The 11,412-nt window shown below is 36.8% G+C and overlaps 1 protein-coding gene across 1 annotated transcript; it reads left to right on the forward strand.

Annotated features, from left to right (window-relative positions):
- The first annotated feature begins 9,350 nt into the window (after positions 1–9,350).
- On the forward strand, positions 9,351–10,289 carry LOC127694103 (olfactory receptor 1496-like). The gene has a single exon (XM_052195517.1). The coding sequence runs from the start codon at positions 9,351–9,353 to the stop codon at positions 10,287–10,289; it is 939 nt and encodes a 312-aa protein (XP_052051477.1).
- The last annotated feature ends 1,123 nt before the right edge of the window (positions 10,290–11,412 follow it).

Below are 11,412 nucleotides of genomic sequence, written 5' to 3' on the forward strand. Positions count from 1 at the left end.
TCCCTTTGATGTCCAACAAGACCATCCTCTGCTGCCTATGAATCTGGAGCCCTGGGTAACACCATGTGTACTATCTGGTTGATGTTTTTGTCTCTGGGAGCTCAGGGAGTACTGGGTGGATCATATCGTTGTTCTTCCTATGGTACTACAAACCCCCTCAGCTCCTTGGGTCCTTTCTCTAGCTCCCCCATTGGGGACCCTGTGCTCAGTTCAATAGCTATCTGAGAGTTTCCGCCTTTGTATTTGTCATGCATTATTTAATTTGTCAAATATTAAATAATGGAGAGTAGTCTATGTTTAACAATTAATTTATATTATATATAGAGAGATAATCTTCAAAAGAATCAGAGATCCATAAAATATGACATTTAAAATAATTTCACTATTAATAGATTATGTAACTAGGAAACATTTGTTCCTGACAGTTCCTCCATCCCACTTCAAGGAAGGAGATGAGCATCAATATCTCCACGTGGAGTCACTCCAATTGTGACAAGCTGGGCAAGAAATCCCATAATTTCATCTACAGACAGAATGCTATCCAGAAAGGACAAATGGATGCAGGATAGTCAACGGCTAAGCTCTGCCAAGCATCATAATCTAGTCCTTTATAATTCACTTCTCTCAAATGGTTATGTGCAGAAGGCTAAAGACAGATGCTCCAACATTATAAGGAATATTGGGCCATGTAATACAGGTAATCAGTTGTCTCTGGAAATTGTATAAGGTTTGGAAGCTATGTCTTCGTGCTTCCTTCTCAAATCTTTGACGGGGTTGAAAAATAGTTATAGTCTGATAATTTAACTTAAATTGTTTAACATTAAAGAAAATATTGTATATTTGAAAGGATGCTTTTCAGATAGTAATACAAGTTAAAATCAAGCATGATTTAGGTACAGAATAAATTCATTCAATTAGTATAAACAGAGAAAACAAGACATTCCATGATGAAAGCAAATTTATATAATATCTTTCCACAAATCCAGCTCTGCAAAGGATAATGGATGGAAAATAGCAACACAAGGCAGGAAACCACACCACAGAAAAATCAATAAGGTATTCTTTCAACAAACCCAATGGAAGATAGCTGCACAACCAGAATTTCACCTTTAACTAAGAAGATAAGAGTAAGCAACAATCACTATTCCTTAATATCTTTTAATATCATTGGACTCAATTCCCCTATAAAAAGACATAAACTAACAGACTGGATATGTAAATGGGACCCAACGATTTGCTGCATACAAGAAACCCACCTCAGTGACAAAGACAGCCACTATTTAAGAGTCAAAGGTTGGAAAACAATTTTCCAAGCAAATGGTCCCAAGCAACAAGCTTGAATGGCCATTCTTATATCAGATAAAATTGACTTTCAACTAAAAGTTGTCAAAAAAGATATGGAGGGACACTTCATACTGGTCAAAGGAAAAGTCTACCAAGATGAACTCTCAATTCTGAACATCTATGCTCTGAATGCAACGGCACCCACATTCATAAAAGAAACTTTAATAAAGCTCAAAACACACATTGCACCCCACACAATAATAGTGGGAGACATCAACACCCAACTCTCAAAGATGGGCAAATCATGGAACCAGAAACTAAACAGAGATACAGTGAAACTAACTGAAGTTACAGACCAAATGGATCTAACAGATATTTATAGAAAATTCTATCCTAAAGTAAAAGAATTTACCTTCTTTTCAGGACATAATGGTACCTTCTCCAAAATTGACCATATAATTGGTCACAAAATGGGCCTCAACAGATAAAGAAATATTGGAATTATTCCATGTACCTTATCAGATCCACATGGCCTAAGGCTAAAATCAGAAATGAAAAGGGTAATAAAATAACAACAGAAACTGGAAATTCAAAAAATCATCTGAGTTTATACTCAATAAAGTTTGAAAATCTGGATGAAATGGACAACTTTCTAGATACATACCAGGTGCCAACATTAAAACAGGATCAGATAAACCATCTAAATAATCCCATAAGTCCCGAGGAAATAGAAGCAGTCATTAATAGTCTCCCATCAAAAAAAAAATAAATAAAATAAAAAAATAAAAAAGCCTAGGACCAGATAGGTTTAGCAGGGAATTCTATCATATCTTCAAAGAAGAGTTAATACCAATCCTCTTCAAACTATTCCATGAAACAGAAACTCAAGGAATACTAACCAACTCAATCTATGAAGCCACAATAACACATATACCTAAACCAAGCAAAGACCAGACAAGGAAGAACTTCGGACCAATCTCCCTCATGAACATTGATGCAAAAATATTGAACAAAATCCTGGCCAACCAAATCCCAGAATGCATCAAAACTATAATTCACTACGGACAGGTAGGCTTCATCCCGGGGATGCAGGGATGGTTTAATATACAGAAATCTCTTGATATAATCCACTACATAAACAAACTAAAGGAAAAAAACACATCATCATTTCATTAGATGTTGAAACGGCTTTTGACAAAATCCAGCAACCCTTCATGTTAAAAGTCTTGAGATCGGGAATCCAAGGCCAATATCTAAACATAGTGAAAGCAATATACTGCAAACCAGTATCCAACGGAGAGAATCTTGAAGCAATCCCTCTAAAATGTCGATCAGACAAGGCTGCCTACTCTCTCACTATCTATTCAATATAGTACTTAAAGTCCTAGCAAGAGCAAGGCAGTCAAAGGTATACAAATTGGAAAGGAAGAAGTCAAAGTATTGTTATTTGCAGATCATATGATAGTATACTTAAGTGACACCAAGACTTTAGAGAACTCCTAAAGCTGATAAACAACTTCAGCAAAGTGGCTGGATATAAAATTAACTCAAGCAAATCAGTAGCTTTCCTCTTCTCAAAGGATAAACAAGAGGAGAAAGAAATTAGGGAAATGACACCCCTTACAATAGACCAAAATAATATTTCACCTCTAGGTGGGACCCTAACAAAGCAAGTGAAAGATATGTATGACAAGAACTTCAAACATCTGATGAAAGAAATCAAAGAAGGTCTCAGAAGATGGAAAGATCTCCCATTTTCATGGTTTGGCAGGATCAATATAGTAAAAATGGCCATTTTGCCAAAAGCAATCTACAGATTCAATGCAATCCCCATCAAAATCCCAAATCAGTTCATCATAGATCTAGAAAGAGCAATTCTCAAATTCATCTGGAATTACAAAAAAAAAAAAAAAAAAAAACAGGATAGCAAAAACTATTCTCCACAACAAAAGATCATCCTGGGGAGTCAACATCCCTGACCTCAAGCTCTACTACAGAGCAATAGTGATAAAAATTGTTTGGTATTGGTATGGAGACAGGCAGGAAGATCAATGGAATAGAATTGAAGACCCAGAAAAGAACCCACACAGGTACGGTCACTTGATATTAGACAAAGAAGCTAAAAACATCCAGTGGAAAAAAGCATTTTGAACAAATGGTGCTAGATCAACTGGAGATCTGCATGCAGAAAAATGCAAATAGACCCATTCTTATCCTTTTGTACAAAGCTCAAGTCCAAGTGGATCAAGGATCTACACATATAACCAGACACACTGAAGCTTATAGAGGAGAAAGTGGGAATGAATCTTGAACACATGGATATACATAGGGGAAAAGTTCCTGAAAAGAACTCCAATGGCTTAAGATTTATCGATTCTTGGCTCTAAGAACAAGAATCGATAAATGGGACTTCATAAAACTGCAAACTTCTGTAAGGCAAAGGACACGGTCAATAGGACAAAACTGCAACCAACAAATTGGGAAAATATCTTTACTAACCCTAGATCCGATAGAGGGCTAAAATCCAGTGTACACAAAGAACTGAAGCAGATAGTCTCTAGAGAGTCAAATAACCCTATTAAAAATGGGGTATAGAGCTAAACAAAGAATTCTCAACTGAGGATACTCAAATGGCTCTAAAGCACCTAAAGAAATGTTCAGCATCTTTAGTTATCAGGGAAATGCAAATCAAAACAACATTGATATCCCTAATGAAGGAGTTGGAGTGTGGTCCTGAGGAGCTGAAGGGGTTTGGAAGAACAATGATTTTGGCCACCCAGATGCTCCAGGACTCCCAGGGACTAAGCCATCAACCAAAGGGTTCACATGGTTCCAGCCATGTGGCAGAGGAATGCCTTGTTGAGCATCAGTGGGAGGAGTGATCCTTGGTCAGGCAAAGGCTCAATAGATGCCAAAACAAAGGGAAATTGTGGGGGTGTGGGGAAGGAGGTTGTGGTTCTGGTGGAGGGCCATATACTTGGGGGGTTGGAGGAGGGATTGAGGGTCTTTGGGGATGGGGGAAATCAGGAAAGTTTTACCATTGGCAGTGTAAATGAAGATGATATTCAATAAAGAAATAAAATATACAGACTTTTTACATGTCTTTTATTCAACAACATAAATGGTCTAAAGTGGGAAGGGACATTGCACTATGATTTATTAAAATAATAGTATTGCACAAAAGTGCAAAGCAAATGCTTTGAACAACATTGAAAATGCTAAGGCTATTTACTTATACTTATATAAGTGAAGATCACAGTTCTTAGGAATGATTGACTGAATTGGACCTTGATCCTACCATCCGATTACCTTGTTTCTCAAGTCAACCAATACTCAGAGAGTAGATGGCATCATTTTTCTTGGTGTAATTAATACCAATTGATAGGCAAGCAAAATTTGGTTGATCTATAAAACCAGAGCAGTCAGAACTGAGTTTAAAGTCTTGAACACATACTTAGATCCAAGTTTCTGTTTCCACATTAACAAACAAAATTTAATCATTCAGAAATAAATTAGTCAACTAAAAATGATTTAAAAGAATTGCTAATTATCTCTAAGATCCCAAGTAAAAATAAGATAAATAAGGACCAACATCTCCTAGGGGGTTAGAATGTTTGTTTTTATTGTAATGTACAGAACTTCATACAACCAATGGCTACCAAGGTCAGGTAATTATAATAAATGAAGGAATTATAAATGGCATCTATAGACTTGTGACCAATGCTGAAGTCATACAACATGAAGTTATAATGTCACATATATTTTGAGGATTGGATAATGGTTGCAAGATATACAATTAATGTTTCATAGGGAGGTAAGTTGGCAAAATAAACTGGTATGGGAACATTGACTGCTTTTCTACTGCCTTGAGGAAGCCTTAAACATGTAATTTTCTTCCTCTGTTCCTGCCCTTTTCACACTTTGGTGCACACAGATTGCTGAACAATGAAGTTTAAAATTTTTCAGAGTGTTGTATATCTGCCCAAGCCCTCTTACTGCCATGTTGCATTGAGATGTTGTTCTTGGAACTTTCCCAGTGTGTGTGTTTTTCTGTGGTCTCATGCTTTAAAATGATGGTTGGATGGGCTGGAAAAATGGCTCAGCAGTTAAAGGATAGGCTCACATTCAACACCATAAAAACTACTAGAGGTTTCTTGTGCGAAACTCTTTTCTTGTGAAACACTTATGTCATTAATAATCAGAAAATTCCTGATAATGTGGGGGTGTTTTGCAGTTACACTTTTCCATTCCCCATCTAAGTGGGTTCCAGTCAATATAAGTCATGGAGACTTTCTGAACAGGAAATGAATATGCATCTTTTCATGCTTTTTGTTTTTCTGTTGCTGCTATTTATGTATCAGCTTTGTTTTTGTTGTTATTTAAATTCTACATTCTATTAAGTGAAGAAAATTTGATCAGTGACTAAAATTGGTTTCCACTAGATATCTCTGAGGAAAATTGGTCCCAGAATGGTCCTGAGTAATTCTTACATATTTAATGACTTCCACAGGATCTGGACTCCTCTGGGATATAGGGAATATAAGGCACAGAATGGCAACATAGTGATGTAGGTAGGGATGTGAAGATAGGATAAGAATACAGAGGCTACTATTCCTGTGTCTGCAAATAAAATGAAGGTGAGCAGGATCATCAACCAAAACTATGACTCAGCTTCAGCTGAGCTGAACAAAGGTAGGGAAATAAGCAGGTGTCTTGCTCTCAATTGGAATTTCTATGTTTCGCAGGGTAGTTTTGGGAGTACAATAACTTTCCTTTTTTCTCTGTTTCCAAAGATTTCACCATACTCTGATAGTATTTGCTTCATGTTCATCATGTATCCCATTCATATTGATATGTTCTTTCAAATTAGTCATTGTGTTGTTTCTTTCTCTCCATTTCAACACAGGAGCAGCCCTGTGAGATAAAGTTCAGTGCTGTGTTGATGAATGGTTGTTTACTATACTATACCTGTGGGGTCTTAGCAATCTCTGTACAGTGTGCTCCCCAAAGTAATTATTAATTTATCTGTACACCTTCACAAATATTTGTTTCATTGGTAATATATGTAAAAAATAGCAAGGGATATGTTTCTAATAGTTGGTGCACACACACATAATTTTGGAATCTCGAACAGCAGTAAGATTGGCTAAGTAGATTTTGTACTTTCGTACATTCCTTGTACATTTACAGGAACACCTAGATAATATAATCTTATTCTCAATGGAATACACTTACATTGAGAATAACATTAATATCATTTTCATATTTTGTCTAACTTGAGGACCATGTGTTTAAGTAATTTCTGAAGTTCATTGATCCATCAGTAATAGTTGCTGGCGATTTCTTTGGAATTTGAGCTTTCAAAACTTGTTTCCATAAAACAAAGATATGTTTCAAATACAGAGAAGGAGAAACTTGGGTGTTATGTCATCTGCCTGTTAGCCCAGTGCTCAGAAATAGAAGGAAGGCATGCTACATATTTGAGGTCATTCTGGAATACATAAGGAGAGCATTTTAAATAGTAGATGATTTTTTCCTACATGGTTTCCTTTTTGTAATGCTAATCCACAATATTTAAGTCTGCAAACTCTGATGTTAGCTGCATTTAACAATTATGTTTTTGAAGGTGCAATCTGTCAGACACGGTTGTAGCATTTCAGAAAATGTTGCTTAGATCACTTGAAGTTTCTCTTGTTTTGTAAGCTTTAAGAAGTGCAATAGAAGCTGGGTGGTGGTGGTGCACACCTGTAATCCCAGCACCCTGGGAGGCAGAGGCAGGCGGATTTCTAAATTTGAGGCCAGCCTGGTCTACAGAGTGAGCTGCAGGACAGCCAGGTCTATAGAGAGAAGCCCTGTCTTGAAAAAACCAAATCCAAAAAACCAAAAAAAAAAAAAAAAAAAAAAAAGTGCAATAGATTCATTAGCTAGGACTGTCCAGAACTACAAAATTACACATGTGTGTATGAGTGCATATGTACTTGAATATGTGTATATGTGTGTATGTATGCATATGTGTATGTGTGTGTGTGTGTGTGTGTGTGTGTGTGTGCACGCCCTGCAATGTCACATGGATACAGACTGCCCAAGTATTAGAGACTGATAGGGGTAACATTTGAAGAACTGCCTAAAACATTGGAGTACCTGATGAGAGTGGACATCTAATTAGACTTGTATCTAAGGTAGAAGATGCAACATATTTCTACACTTAAGTGTCCTTTGCCTGATTCTTTTGTCAGAATGCAAGAACAGTATCATCTGTTGAAGTATTAGTTACCTTTGTCAAAGTCTATATTTTAATGGCATTTAGAGACTATATGCATACCAAGTAGGAGTTTTCCAAATCACAATCTGTGTTTAATGCACTCACTTAATGCATAAATTCACCATCATATACAGCATAACTCAAGTGAAAATTTCAAAGTAGGTTGTTGCTTCTTTTTCATAATTTGTAAATTTTTATTCTATCTTTTCTAAATAAATATCAATGGCATTTTGTGGATTAAAACATATGGATATTATTTGTAGTCCCCAGTATTATGAAATTTTCAATGATTAACACTAACATTGCAAAAATACCTTATGTCTCTAATTCAGATTTTATATTTAAATGGGAATTTTTCTAACTTTGAAGTTAAAGAAATCTGTATTAGTTTGAGCACTACTAGTTAGTAGTTTGAGCACTACTAGTTAACAAACATTCACTGGCTGGATTTATGCATCATGGCTATCACTGATGCTAATTGCAGATTAAGAAGGATTATAAAGATCCAAACAGAATGAAGGCATATGAGACACTTCCTGTATATAGTTTACAACTGATGGGTAGATACCTTAACACAGTGATCAAAGTATTAATTGGGTGGGATATGTAGAGGTTTGTAGAGAACATGGCTAAATGTCTCCCTTAGTATAAGGTGACAAAATAAATTTAACTCAGTATGTGATAAGCAATAGTCTGGTATGGAAGTGTGGAAGAACCAGATGAAGTAAAAACATAAGGAAAGAAATAAAAGGCAAGCGAAGAATGGAGGAGCAACTTATATGTGTAACATGGAGATATTTACCACAGCATTGAATGAGGAGAGTAAAGCACATGGGGCTGTGTGGGATAAACCAGTAGAACCAATAAGATCATGAAAGATCATATATGTGCCTGATAGTAGCTTTTTTCTTATCCTCAGAACAACAGTTAAATTGAAACATGAATTAGAAAAGATATGAAGGAATTCTTCTGGTAGAATGTGATAGTGTAAATGATGCAAGTTTAAGGAGAAGAAAAGGACCAGGAGACATTAGAACATGAACATTACTGAGTCTGCTTCTGTATTTTAGTAAAGACAAGATGTGGTCCTGATATATTGATATAAACTTACAAAAATGAACGGATGAAATAAGAGGAGAATGGAAAATGATTCTCTGGGTAATGTATCACAACAGTTCAAGGTAATAAAAAAATAAACGGATCTAAATTTGTAGATTTCTGCCAAAATCTGATTATGTATTTTACTGTACTATGGGAAACTGGAAAGTTATAAGAACATGGAATGCTTTGGAAGATATTAATGTGAAGACATGAATTTCACTTGGGGCTTATGAGCTCTGGTGTCTGTTATATATGTAATGGATAGAAGATGATTACTTAAAAACAGAGCAGAAATGTTACAGGGTCTGAGTTTGAATATAACACATTGAAGTATAAGATTTTCTTCAAATGTATAAAACATTATGATGTTAAAGTTTGTAAAAATAATTCTTCATAGACATCAATATACAAAATAACAGAATAAATTACCAATGAACAAACTAGTTCCCAGGACGAGCAGGAGGTAGGAGAGAAAAGCATTTGTATCTTACTAGATATCACATGGAACTGTCTATGGAAGGATGAGAGACAAAAACCTGCAAAAGGTAGTTGGAGAAAAATCATTAACAGATATTAGGAGTTTTGAGATTATAATTAAAATAATGACTCTTGCATCCATTGTGGTAGAATATATATCTTAAATATGTATTTATTTTATATTTTAATAAATTCTGATATTTTCTCCTTAGGATACTGGAAAAGAATGAAAATGAACAACAAAACTGCCATCACCCAGTTCCTCCTCCTGGGTCTGCCCATTTCCCCAGAGTACAAACATCTATTTTATGCCCTGTTTCTAACTATGTACCTCACCACCGTCCTGGGAAACCTCCTAATCATTGTCCTTATTCAACTGGACTCCCATCTCCACACACCCATGTACTTTTTTCTCAGCAACTTGTCCTTCACTGATCTCTGCTTTTCTTCTGTCACAATGCCCAAGTTGCTGCAGAACATGCAGAGCCAGGACCCATCCATCTCCTATGGAGGGTGTTTGGCACAAATATACTTCCTTATGGCTTTTGGAGATATGGAGAGCTTTCTTCTTACAGTCATGGCCTATGACCGCTATGTGGCCATCTGCTTCCCTCTGCATTACACCAGCGTTATGAGCCTCAAGCTGTGTACTTGTCTAGTGCTGCTATTGTGGATGCTTACAACATCCCACGCCTTGATGCACACCCTGCTTGCAGCAAGACTGTCTTTTTGTGAGAACAATGTGATCCTCGACTTTTTCTGTGACCTATTTGCGCTCTTAAAGCTGGCCTGCTCAGACACTTATATTAATGATTTGTTGATACTCATCATGGGAGGGCTCATCTTTATTATTCCATTCCTCCTAATTGTTATGTCCTATGCAAGGATCATCTCCTCCATTCTTAAAGTTCCATCTACTCAAGGCATATACAAGGTTTTCTCCACCTGTGGTTCCCATCTGTCTGTGGTGTCACTGTTCTATGGGACAATTATTGGCCTCTACTTATGTCCATCAGGTAATAATTCCACTGTAAAGGAGACTGCCATGGCCATGATGTACACAGTGGTGACTCCCATGCTGAACCCCTTCATATACAGCCTGAGGAACAGAGACATGAAGAGAGCCCTAATAAGAGTTATCTGCAGTAAGAAAATCTCTCTGTAATGGTAGCACTTGGGATTGTCATCAGTTTTTTTTGTAGTAAATGTATTGATATTAATATTTTATCAGACATTGTCCCTCATCATAGGCCCTACATGGAAGGGCTTGCTACATAACTGTTCAGTACATGAACAGTTTAGAACAGTAGTCAATGTAGCAAAAATTGTCTTTAATATTTAGCTACAACTTCCTCCTTACCTCGTATAAACAATCCTGGAAATGCATAGTCGGTGAGGTACTGTCTAATATGATCTCTGTTCCTCTTAAAATACTACAATATTTTATCAATTTTCCTGAACTTCCATGTTCACTGATATTTCAGTTAAAATCATTGAAGTAATAGATTTACTACACTCAATAACAAAGAAATATCATCACCTCCCAATTTCCTTCTACAGGCTATTAGCTCTTCTATAATTCTTTTCAAATTTATGTCATTCTTTGCCACTAGTCTAGGCCCTGAGTTTCCTAGGCAAATGGATGGAGCTAGACAATATCATCCTAAGAGAGGTAACTCTATCACAAAAGAACACACACATGGTATGCACTCACTGATAAGTGAATATTAGTCAAGAAGCTTAGAATATCCAAACATGTTTTACATATCAAATGATGCCCAAGAAGACAGAACAAAGGATGGATACTCTGGTCCTTCATAGAAGGGGGAACAAAATACCTACAGAAGGAGATACAGAGTCAAAGTGTGAGCAGAGTCTGAGGAAAAGACTATCCAGAGACTACTATACCTAGTGATCCATCCCATATACAGTTACAAAACCAGACACTATTATTGATGCCTACAAGTACTTGCTGACTGGAGCCTTATATAGCTTTCACCTTGGAGGCTCTGCTAGTGCACGACAATTACAGAGGGGGCACTCTCAGCCAGCCATTGAACTGAGCACAGGGTCCCCAATAGGGGACTAGAGAAAGGACCCAAGGAGCTGAAGGGGTTTACAGTGCCATAGGAGGAACAATAATGTGAGCTACTCAGAGCTTCCAGGGACAAAAACATCAACCAGATAGTACACATGGTGTTACCCCTGCCTCCAGATGCATAGGCAGCAGAGGACAGCCTTGTTAGACATCAAAAGGAGGAGAGGCCCTTGCTCCTGGAAAGGCTTGA

This window comes from Apodemus sylvaticus, chromosome 10 (assembly GCF_947179515.1).
Source record: "Apodemus sylvaticus chromosome 10, mApoSyl1.1, whole genome shotgun sequence".
Lineage (NCBI taxonomy): Eukaryota > Metazoa > Chordata > Mammalia > Rodentia > Muridae > Apodemus > Apodemus sylvaticus.